Source organism: Myxine glutinosa, chromosome 11 (assembly GCF_964187855.1).
Source record: "Myxine glutinosa chromosome 11, kmMyxGlut1.1, whole genome shotgun sequence".
NCBI classification, from domain to species: Eukaryota; Metazoa; Chordata; class Myxini; order Myxiniformes; family Myxinidae; genus Myxine; species Myxine glutinosa.
This window is the reverse complement of record NC_136271.1, coordinates 45631859-45644479: the sequence shown is the minus strand read 5'-3', so window position 1 is coordinate 45644479 and position 12621 is coordinate 45631859. Positions and strand designations below refer to the sequence as shown.

General features: G+C 47.3%; 1 protein-coding gene across 2 annotated transcripts in view; it reads left to right on the top strand.

Moving 5' to 3' along the window:
- DRC7 (dynein regulatory complex subunit 7) overlaps positions 1 to 12621 on the top strand; it is a 171447-nt gene that overhangs the window by 41754 nt on the left and 117072 nt on the right. For both annotated transcript variants that reach the window (XR_013624950.1, XM_068130594.2), the window contains exon 2: positions 11787 to 11961. Coding sequence is in view for 1 of the 2 variants with exons in the window: in XM_068130594.2 (XP_067986695.1) it covers positions 11787 to 11961 (175 nt within the window). In the remaining variant the exon portion in view is untranslated. The remainder of the gene's footprint in view (positions 1 to 11786; positions 11962 to 12621) is intronic.

The window sequence follows — 12621 nt, the reverse complement described above, 5'->3', positions numbered from 1 at the left end:
TATATATATATATATATATATATATATATATGTATATATATACAGTCACGTGAAAAAGTAAGTACACCCCATGTAAAGTTTTGACTTTTTCAACATATTTCAACGTACAGCTATTTGATCTTCATTTCAACAATATTGATAGATAAAGGTGATATAATATATAATAACAAATATCATGAAACATTTACATTTTGTAGTCCATTGTATAATTTAAATAAACATAAATGCAAATTTCGCATGTGGAAAAAGTAAGTACACCCTGAAATTTATCACGACTTCAAATACCTAAAATTAGAATCAGGTGCACCAGCTCAGGTGCAAATGATTAGAACATAGTTAGAGAGGATCTTGGAGGAACCTGTCTTATTTAAACCTCAGACATTTGGTTTGGTTTGCTCTTTGTTGTTGAAGTGTGCGGCGTCACCATGCCTAGATCAAAAGAGCTCTCTGAGGCCTTCAGAAAGAAGGTTATAGATGCTTACGAGTCTGGGAAGGGATTTTAAAAGATCTCCAAACAATTTGAAATCAATCATTCGACTGTCCGGAAGATCATCTACAAGTGGAGAAGATTCCAAACAACTGCCAACTTGTTCAGGCCAGGCCGCCCCAGCAAGTTCAGCCTGAGAGTAGACCGCAAGATGCTGAAAGAAGTCTCGAAGAACCCCAGAATGTCATTACGGGTCCTACAGGTAGCTCTTGCCACTATTGATGTCAAAGTGCACGAGTCTACCATTAGAAAGAGCCTGCACAAATTTGATCTACATGGGAGGTGTGCCAGGAGGAAACCTTTGCTGTCCAGAAAGAACATCAGGGCAAGACTAAAGTTTACCAATGAACACCGAGGCAAAGACCAGCACTTCTGGAACAATGTGCTCTGGACAGATGAGTCAAAGGTAGAGCTATTTAGCCACAGTACCAGAAGACATGTTTGGCGAAAACCAAAGACAGCATTTGACTACAAGAACCTGATACCAACTGGAAAGCATGGTGGTGGAAATATTATGGTTTGGGGCAGCTTTGCTGCATCAGGGCCTGGGTAGCTCACCATCATAGAATCCACTATGAATTCTTCATTGTACCAGAGGGTGCTTGAGGATAATGTGAGGCCATCTGTTGGAAAGTTGAAGCTCAACCGAAGGTGGACCTTGCAACATGACAATGACCCAAAACATACCAGTAAATCCACCAAGGAATGGCTGAAAAGAAAGAAATGGAGGGTTCTGGAATGGCCAAGTCAAAGCCCGGATCTAAATCCCATCGAGATGTTGTGGGGGGATTTGAAACGAGCTGTGCATGCAAGAAACCCCTCCAACATCGCACAGCTGAAAGAATTCTGCATGGAGGAGTGGGCAAAAATTTCTCCCAGTCGATGTCAGAGACTGGTAGACTGTTATAAGAAACGCCTACTTGAGGTTGTTTCTGCCAAAGGGGGCAATACCACCTATTAGAGCCAAGGGTGTACTTACTTTTTCCACATGCGAAATTTGCATTTATGTTTATTTAAATTATACAATGGACTACAAAATGTAAATGTTTCATGATATTTGTTATATTATATCACCTTTATCTATCAATATTGTTGAAATGAAGATCAAATAGCTGTATGTTGAAATATGTTGAAAAAGTCAAAACTTTACATGGGGTGTACTTACTTTTTCACATGACTGTATATGCTCTATATATATATATATTGTTACGGAAACGGAGTATGGCACTCCCCTTAGCAGGGGGGTTAATCCCCCTTCTATTTGCACTGGCCGTCTCCGCTCCTGAAGCTACCCCGCTCCCTCCACGAGGCAGGTGGGCAACTTCGCTCGAGACCACGGACAAGATGTTATTTTGCCGAGCGGTTTTTAGCAGCCCGCGGCTCGAGCCATTAACAAAAACTAAACCCGATCCTAAACGTTGGCCAAATCGTGCCACAGGTGTTCAATGTGGAAACCTCTAAAGCGACCGAATGTGAAGAAGCAAAAGGGGTAAAGAAAGAACACAGGGACTTATTAATTATTTACACACAACCAAAGCAGAGAAGAAAAGAAATGTAATTTACAGGGAAATGGAAGGAGCAGAAGGACACAGAGCAATTTCTACTTATCTATACAGTCTTACTTATTCCCCAGACAGAACAAACAAGACAAACTCACGTACACAAATGGATGAATGAGGGGCTGATATGGAACGGCAGATGGTAGGCGTTGAGATCCGGCTCCAAGCTCGCGCTTCGGTCCACGCTTTTTGGGGTCGAGGTGAAACCCGGCACACAGCTCCGCTCCGGGCTGGCAGCAAGGCGGCGGCAGGCACACATCTATCGTTCGTTGCACGCGGCAGAGCTGGTTTTTGCCTCGACACGCCTCTGGGTCTCTTGGTCATCTGCTCGTGGGGGCTTTCCCCCCACGGGTTATATAGCCACGCCCTACCAAGCCATGGCCACACCTTACCAAGCCGTGCCCACCGAGTCCTGGTTGGGCGCAAGGGCTTCCTGGCTCCACCTCCTGAAGACGATGGGCCGGCCACGCCCTTCTCCCCCGAGTTGACCGCGTGCGTAATGGAGTTTGGAGTGAAGAAAACAGCCCAATACAACGGTGGCGAATGCCGCAGAAAACCGCCCAATGCAACGGTGGCGAATGCCGCAGAAAACCGCCCAATGTTACTGGCACTTTTGAAGAGATGATTTGGGGGAAACTTGAAAAGGGAACTATCTTATTCCATTTGGTACAATGCAGAGTCAACTAATGGGAAACAGAGCCTTATACTGACATGGAATAAGAAATAACTATAGAGAGGTCTATGATTTTCTACGTGCATGCGATGGACTAACTAAAAGGACGACCTTTGATCTTTCACACAAAATGGAGGTATTTACAAGAATTACTATTTACAGAGGGTGATATTTACAAAAATTACAGGATTCTCAAATCCGTTACACTGCACCCTCATCCTCCAGGCACTTCCCGGGCCTATAAAACTTTACTTAACGTGACACGCAGGTGTAATTCCCTCTACAATTAATCTGACCCTGAGTGCGACAGTTTTAAAACACAAATAAGTATGTCCCACTGTTGCATTGCACCCTACCTAACAGATTCACGCCCACAGCTAACCGAATTGCGGAATGGTTTTCAAACTAAACATGTACGGTGGGGAGCATTATTTACAAGTGACGCTATTTCATTATTTACACAACGCAACCCAGGACCTGTGATTTTTTCTCTTGGGGGAACAAAATGAAAATCCTGTGGGAGGGGAGGAGACAGCATGCACTGCATCGACGCACCAGCACCAATAAACACCAAAGCACCATAAAGCACCATCACCTCAGTTCCATAAAACAAACACACTGTTGGTGGTCTTGCTCTTCGGCTCCCTCTGCTGGCCGATGTTCTTCCAGATGTTGTCATTCTTCGTGTTGTTCTTTGCTTGCGGCCTATTTGATGGAAATAAAAATGCACAAACGTGTCCGTTTTTATTTATGGCCCACAGGGGCCGACTATGAGTGGTTCACCCTTGGGCTTGGTGCCACCTCACCGGGTCCGCAAGCAAGATCTTGGGCCATCGTGGCCGGTCCCAGCAGAGGGGCCATGCCCCAACCCGTGGGGTCCATGAGTGGTGCTCAGCCACAGACATGTGGTCCATAAGTGGTGCGTGGATGCAGGCAGCTGGTTGCGGGGATTCGGCCCACAATGGCGGACTCCCGCACGCTCCCCTCAGTGCCCAGAGAGCACGATCCATGGGTCGGGGAAGGAAGACAGAGAAGACAGGTTAGCGAGGGGTAAGGTCACAAGGGTACACATCAACGAAGGTAATGCAAGGTGAGGTGCGCCTGGAGACTGAGCGGAGAAAAGCTCGTCCATATCGTACGTCACCCCACCCGTCACCTGTTTTACCCTTGCCCCTTAACCCCGTATTTACAAAATCTACACCCTTACCAATTTGTCACTAATGTCACGTCTTGCCCATATTTCCCCTATACCAAATTCGTCGCAGTCCCACTAATCCAAAATTTGTCATCTCCAATTCATCATCAATCCCTCTTAAGGAGGAAGAGATGGAACAACAACACAATGTCACACCCACGTCATGATGCGTCTTACATCCTCAAAACATTTGCACAAAAATAATAAAAACAAATCATGGCATGGTGTGGAGTCCTGTCACCCCAGGTGAGTGGATGTAGATGGTGCGAGGAGATTCTCAATCCTAACTATCCTCTAAATCACTTTAATACACTTTACACTACCCGGGGTCTTTCCCTGCCAATCCATTGGCCATCTTACATTCTATGCGGTTTTAAGAACCAATTCCCATTGACCAAACTGTGGTGCTTCATCAATTTGGGGTCTCACTCCCCCGGTTCAACTCCCTGTGCCTTTGCACAATTTCAGGACTGGGTCGTGTGGCTCTCCCAGCAGGTCTACCCACCTGCACACCTCCACCACTGCAGTTGCCTCCGAGCTTACCTGCTCCTTAACCTAACCTATCTACCTGGGGAAGGCCCTCTCTGACACTTACCCCCCTCGGTGCCCTCTCTGGCACTGGGCTACCCGGGTCCGTCCTTTGGATCCTCGGGCCCCATCCACAACAGCTCTACCGGCTCCCAGAGCCCACCTGCGGCCTCACCTGGCCGACATCCTCACAGTGGCGGAGTGCCCATTTAATTACACACACTAACAGGCCACACGCCCAGCCATTTCCACGTCACTAATGCACCCATCCAAACACCATTCTTCCACACGCACCACAGATGCCAATATCCAACCACAATTTACCTATACCCTCTACCTAACTCTTAAACTACCCTCCCCGGGTATTCGTGATGGGGTCCATCCTCCCCATACACACCTTCGCACCATCCACTCCACTCCACAGTTTCCACCATACTCACTCCACACCATCCATTCCATACTCCATATATTCCATACCATTCATTTCATTCAACCATGCTCACCTGTATTGGCACACTTGTGCCATCACTCTTACACCTGGTGCTTCCTGCACCCTCCTTCCTCCAGGACCATTTGCTCAACACAACACACAATCACCATTACTCAGTCATACACTGCTCCATACACCTGTTCACTTGCACACCTGTGCAATCACACCTGGTGCCTCCTGCACCCTCCTTCCTCCCAGGCTTCTTCATTCAATACAATACACTCACCCACACTTTTCACAATACGCTACTGAATACACTTTTACACACACACACAGCATCATCTGATCTAACTACTCCCCTCTGAAACTCGCGTTTCCCAGTCGCCCCTTATACTATTGCGCTCCCTCGTCGTTATAATCCAACTACCCTACTCTCTACGTCCCCACTACAGGTATAATGTCGCTACTTAAATCTCCAGTTACCTATGGTCAATCTTCTCTAGATCCCTATCATTTTATCCTAACCCTCCCGGGCTAGTTTTCACTGCCATAACCCCATAGCTAGTGCTCATGTGCCCCATGATGTGAGGGATGGTGGATTTGCCATCCCTCCACCTCGGGCATCCCCCATTATAAATTTTGCCCATCAAATTCCAGCCAATCAAAAATTTGCCAATCATCTGCCAATCAGTTTACCAATCATCAATTTTGCTTTTCAAATTCACGACTGCTATCACCCTCACACGTCTACTCACTTGAGCCTCTCGGTGCGTCAATTCATTCTCAAAGCCGGGCTTCGCAAAGCCGAGCTATGAACGCGGGTGGTTCGTTTCCTGCAGTTGGATCTGTCCGGCACTCGGTTCAAGGGAGGGGGGTCGCTCGGGCCGAGATTCCAAGGTCCACCTCGGCGCAGAGCCTTTTGGTCTCCCGCCCGATGGCCCGATCTCGCCCGGCCGGAACACCGCAACCACAAGGGGTCGCCGTGCCGACCCTTCCTACCCGCCCTCGAACCGGCCCGCCCGCTCCGCTTAGCGGAGCACGGACGCGACCGTGCAGAGCGAGGCCCGGCACGGATCGCGCACGGCGGTTCCTTTGAAACCGCCGTGGTTACGATCCCCGCTGGTTCCCGCAGCACCCAAAGCCCGGCACGAACCGAGGGCTCGCTTCGGCTAACCGTCTTTCTACCTGCTAACCTGGTTAACGTTGATGCTTCACTTGCATGCTCCCACCCCGCGTTCCGTTCCTTTTTCACACATCCAGGTGTCTCCATACACTTCGTTATTGTACCTTCTCCTACACAATATCCAGGTACACTCATTCCGCTCACCGACTTCGCTACACACCTGATCACCGCACACCTTGGCACACACTCATCGTTCGCACACCTCACCAACACACCTCTTCGCGCCCACTCCTCGGTCACATCCTCTGTGACAACCACGGGTGTGCACTCTTTTGCACACCCAATCACGCGCTTCCATGTGCCCTCTCGCACCTGCACCAACACCAACTCAGGTGTACATTCACACACGCGCTCGACCATTCCAGGTGTGCATCTTTTCATTCCAGGTGTACATTCTTTCTCACCTGTCACAACCAACTCGTGTTCCATGTCACTCTCACCACCACACTCTGTCATGCGTTCACTCTCACTCTCGACAGCATCCTCACTCCTCGGCGCACACTCTTTCCTAACACACACCTCCATTCCACACCTTTCTCACGCACCTTCTTGCGCACTCTCTCCCGGTACATACTCCGTACCACTCATGGGGGTGCATCCTTGCACACACCCGATCACTGCCGCACACGCTGGCTCACTAATACCTTCCGCACTCCCCATAGTCGGACATCCTTGCACACCTCCTCCTTCCACATACTCTGCACCTGTCGCACACCTCATCAGCAGCCTCTCACGAACACCCGGGTCCAAACCAACACCCAAGCTGACTGAATCTCCCCTCACACCATATACATTTCCGATTATATCGCCACTCACCTCGGCACCTCGTCTTCGCTCCTCCTCTACCACCTGCAAACTCTTTATTTGGTCAGTAAGCACATCATCACGATTTGAGCACAGACCTTGTACATATTCCATCACCTCCTCCTTTATCTCTTTCTTAGTTTCCCTCCGTCTCTTCTTAATTTCACTCACCCCCTCTTCCACATCCTCTAATTTTTGCTTTACCTCTTATATTTCCCGGTGCACCCCCTCAATTTCTTCCTCTAATGCCACCTTGGTCGTTTCTATGTGCGTCCTTACTTCCCGTTCTTTTGTCTCCATTGCCTCTGTCACCTCGTCCAACCTCTTTGTCAGTCCCTCATGTACCATCTGACATTCCCTCTTCGTCGCTATAATTTCCTTTTTTATCTCTTTCTGTGTCGCCTTCAACCCCCCGATTACCGCAGTGTTCTTCTCCAATTGCTCCCCTAATTCCTTTTATCCCACCGTCAGCTGCTCTACTCCCCTCGTCAGATCTTCTATGCCCCCCTGTAACCTAGCCGTACTATTTCTCACCTCTTTCTCCATACGCTCCTCACCCCGCTTTACCTCCTCGCGTACCCCCACGACCTCTTCGCCCACACCTCGTCTGATCTCCTCCCCCATTTCTCCCATCTCTTTGGTAGATGCTGCCCTCATCTGTTCCAAATCATTCCTCTGCGCATCCAATTTAGTTTCCAACCCGATTTGCACCTCCTCTATCTGATCTCCCATCTGTTTAATTTCCCGGGCGGATTGCTCCCCTATTTCCCTCAATTTGCCTTCCATGGTGTTTTCTAACCCCGTTAACCCATTCTTCACCCCTTTCATCCCATTGTCTAACCCCTCAAATTTGTTGTCTAAACCTCCAAATTTATTGTCTAAACCCTCAAATTTACGGTCTAAACCCTCAAATTTACTGTCGAAACCCTCAAATTTGGCTTCTAGCCCCCCGATTTGATTTCCCATGTTACTTAACCCGTCTCTCAATTGCTCACTGGTAGCCCTCGCTTCGTCCCTCATTCTGCTTTCCAATCGCTCACCCATCTTTAGCATGAGGGCCTCCATTTGCACCATGAAGAGGTTCAAATTCACCGGCGCCGCGGGCGCGGCTGCCGCACCCACACGCGCGGCGCCATTTTGTGCGTCTGAAACCCCCGCTACCACATCCTCATTGCTCTCCTCCTCCATTACTCCCAAATCCTCCCCTTGGTCCTGGGTCGACTCCAAACCCTCTAACTCCCCATCCGGCATCCGGTCGCCTTGATTATCCATGGCACGATTTTTAATTTGGAATATCAAATAAAATTTTGGCCACTCGTAATTTTGAGTGCGTTAAGCGCACTTCGGGTCCGAATCTCGCTCCCGACACCAATTGTTACGGCCAATAGTACAATTGGTGTCCAAAATTTGGGCTAAATAAATTTAGTCCCAGGTTCCAGATCCCACTCCTGGCACCAATTGTTATGGAAACGGAGTACGGCACTCCCCTTAGCGGGGGGGTTAATCCCCCTGCTATTTGCACTGGCCGTCTCCGCTCCTGAAGCTACCCCGCTCCCTCCACGAGGCAGGTGGGCAACTTCGCTCGAGACCACGGACAAGATGTTATTTTGCCGAGCGGTTTTTAGCAGCCCGCGGCTCGAGCCATTAACAAAAAATAAACCCGATCCTAAACGTTGGCCAAATCGTGCCACAGTTGTTCAATGTGGAAACCTCTAAAGCGACCGAATGTGAAGAAGCAAAAGGGGTAAAGAAAGAACACAGGGATTTATTAATTATTTACACACAACCAAAGCAGAGAAGAAAAGAAATGTAATTTACAGGGAAATGGAAGGAGCAGAAGGACACAGAGCAATTTCTACTTATCTATACAGTCTTACTTATTCCCCAGACAGAACAAAGAAGACAAACTCACGTACACAAATGGATGAATGAGGGGCTGATATGGAACGGCAGATGGTAGGCGTCGAGGTCCGGCTCCAAGCTCGCGCTTCGGTCCACGCTTTTTGGGGTCGAGGCGAAACCCGGCACACAGCTCTGCTCCGGGCTGGCAGCAAGGCGGCGGCAGGCACACGTCTATCATTCGTTGCACGCGGCAGAGCTGGTTTTTGCCTCGACACGCCTCTGGCTCTCTCGGTCATCTGCTCGTGGGGGCTTCCCCCCCACGGGTTATATAGCCACGCCCTACCAAGCCATGGCCACACCTTACCAAGCCACGCCCACCGAGTCCTGGTTGGGCGCAAGGGCTTCCTGGCTCCACCTCCTGAAGACGATGGGCCGGCCACGCCCTTCTCCCCCGAGTTGACCGCGTGCGTAATGGAGTTTGGAGTGAAAAAAACAGCCCAATGCAACGGTGGCGAACGCCGCAGAAAACCGCCCAATGCAACGGTGGCGAACGCCACAGAAAACCGCCCAATGCAACGGTGGCGAACGCCGCAGAAAACCGCCCAATGTTACTGGCACTTTTGAAGAGATGATTTGGGGGAAACTTGAAAAGGGAACTATCTTATTCCATTTGGTGCAATGCAGAGTCAACTAATGGGAAACAGAGCCTTATACTGATATGGAATAAGAAATAACTATAGAGAGGTCTATGATTTTCTACGTGCATGCGATGGACTAACTAAAAGGACGACCTTTGATCTTTCACACAAAACGGAGATATTTACAAGAATTACTATTTACAGAGGGTGATATTTACAAAAATTACAGGATTCTCAAATCTGTTACAATATATATATATATGGATGTTGTGTATATCTGTGCGGCTCCACCCCACAAACAAGCAAACACGGTGATTGGCTAAATATGACCCCGTTGGGTGGGGATATTACAATTATGCCATCCATTTTCCACACAAACTACTCGCGAGTTGTTACCGATCTCCACCAATTGAAAGCGAAGATGGTCTTAATAAATAAATGGTCACAGAAAACAACCAGAGTTCATAGAGCACCTTACCCCATGCATTCATGAGAAATAAAGTACAAGGAGAGGGTCGGTGAGTGGCAAATTTGATTGGTCAAGACGATGTAAAATGCCGTATTGTTTTGTCCAAGTCCTACTCAACGGAAGGTTTTTTTTGAAAGTGCCAAGAAGGCGATTTGTGCTCTCCAGTTTGTGTTCAAGTATATAATTCAATTGAAATAAAATAAAGATTTTACAGATTGTAGAATTTTTTTTGGAAGTTTACCGCAGTTGATGCAGCGTCCTTTACACCACCTTATTTAACACGTCACATTAGTTATTGCCCTTTATGATAGTAAAAACACAGATGTGCAGGCACAATAAAATAATTACCATACTGTGCCCTTGTTATCCATGAAGCACTCTACTATCTAAGACCGTATCTCATGCCTTCAGTGGAGTCGACAGACAGAGAGAGAGAGACAGAGAGAGAGACAGAGACAGAGACAGAGACAGAGACAGAGAGAGAGAGAGAGAGAGAGAGAGAGAGAGAGAGAGAGAGAGAGAGAAAGGTAACTTGAACTTGCACGCATGGTCCAGGTACTTTCGCTCCCGGCATGGCCACTTGCTCGCCACGTGGTGAGCTAGCATCTCGCATGTATGGACTCGAGTGTGCTCCATTCGTAAATAAACGGTGAGTTAGAAGGGGGAGACCCATGCTACGCTTATGTATAGGACCTGCCTATACATAAGCTAAATATGACCATAAGCATAAGCTAAAAATGCTTTAAAAAATGCTATACATAAGCTAAAAATGCAACGTGCATTTTAGGGAAGGGTAGGGGTTTTGCATGTTTGTAGATTTTAAATAATTAGGATGACAAGTAGAAGTAACAATAAAAATATGAAATAGTTTTGAATCCGACTATGACGGCCATTTTTGCTAACATGCGGAAGTGTTCCATTCGCAAGTGGCTTGCTTACCGCTCGCCAAACACCTCTCGTAATCACTTGCTCCGCTTGTCAAGCGGCTTGCAAAGCGGTTGATACACAACGGCTGGCTTGGCAAGTGACAGCAAGCAATAGCAAGCCGCTTGCTAACAGAACTTGCCCCTGGATGTGCGGCTCAGTCTAGCAAGTCCCCTATGATGTCGCAATGTGGGCGACAAATGCACATGACCTCACAGCTTAGAGTCTAAGCCTTAGACTGATGGAAGTGGGAAGACAGCGTTGCCAGAGGATGAGCCACGGCAGGGAGGATGAGCAGGTTATTGCGTTCAAAGTGTCCCGACACAGATAAAAAAAAATGCATGTCTCGGCTCTTACCACCTCGGGCTCCTTCCCCGTCCAGGTGGGTTGGCTCATTTGCGCCAAAGGATTACATCGATTTGACAGATTACAGAGTGGAGTGATGATATGAGCAGTGGTGGGGTAGGCAGGGCGAGACACAGCCAAAATGGAGGGAATGACAAAGTGCTTTTCGATATGAACCTCAGCATGCCTCATATTCTCACAAATACCCCTCTCTTATGCTAAACATTTACTTAAGAAATAACTATTACAATCCAAGCCCATTTATCCCATAAGCCAGATCCGCAAAAGTATATATGTATATGTATGTATGTATGTATGTACCTTATAGACTCAGAAACAGCTTGACCCATTTGCAAGTTTGCATACCTGCTGAGGGTACCCAGGGTGTGGTATTGGGCACAAAACAATCCCCTTATCCCCACCCCGACCCCCCTGTGAGGATGAGACATGTCTATGTATTTGCTATTGACAACTTGCTTGCTATTTTTGCCTGTCCACATGGCTTAGCTCAAGTGGTTTAACCACTGACCCTTATTGGAGGGAGGAGGTATTGAGGATGGGAAATGACGACTGACCTGGCATAGTCCAAGCGATTCACTGATACCATATTTTGCTCCTGGAGGGAACGGGTATTGCTCGTTAAAGGAAAGGAAGGGTTTTGACCTTGTTATTTTCAAATTAACCACAAGTCCCCACATTCTTTCTCCAGAATGAATTGCATTCCTGAAGATCCATTGGAGAACTTCCCTGCATCCTACAGGCAGAACTCACCAGAAGAACAGCACCTAATTACTCATGCTGAAAACTTTTCGAGTCAGTTTTCCTTTCTGTACCCTGACCGCAAACCACTGCTTCTTGCACCACGAAACGAGTGTGGTATGGAGGTGGGATTACCTTTAGTAATTGGATTCAACTATTTTAATGGCGTCATTTGGATTGCACAACAGATGTTTCCTTTTAAGGTGAACTGAGTACTTCATGATGACCCTCAATAATCTATCAAACCTATGGCCTTCACTTTCTTCCCCCCAAACAAATCCCCACCTTTCTTATCCAATACAATCTCCAACCAATACACCTTTCTTATCCAATACAATCTCTAACCACTCCACCTTTCTTATCCAATACAATCTACAACCAATACACCTTTCTTATCCAATACAATCTACAACCACTTCACCTTTCTTATCCAATACAATCTACAACCACTTCACCTTTCTTATCCAATACAATCTACAACCACTTCACCTTTCTTATCCAATACAATCTACAACCACTTCACCTTTCTTATCCAATACAATCTACAACCACTTCACCTTTCTTATCCAATACAATCTACAACCACTTCACCTTTCTTATCCAATACAATCTCCAACCACTTCACCTTTCTTCTCCAATACAATCTACAACCACTTCACCTTTCTTATCCAATACAATCTACAACCACTTCACCTTTCTTATCCAATACAATCTACAACCAATCCACCTTTCTTATCCAATACAATCTACAACCACTTCACCTTTCTTATCCAATACAATCTACA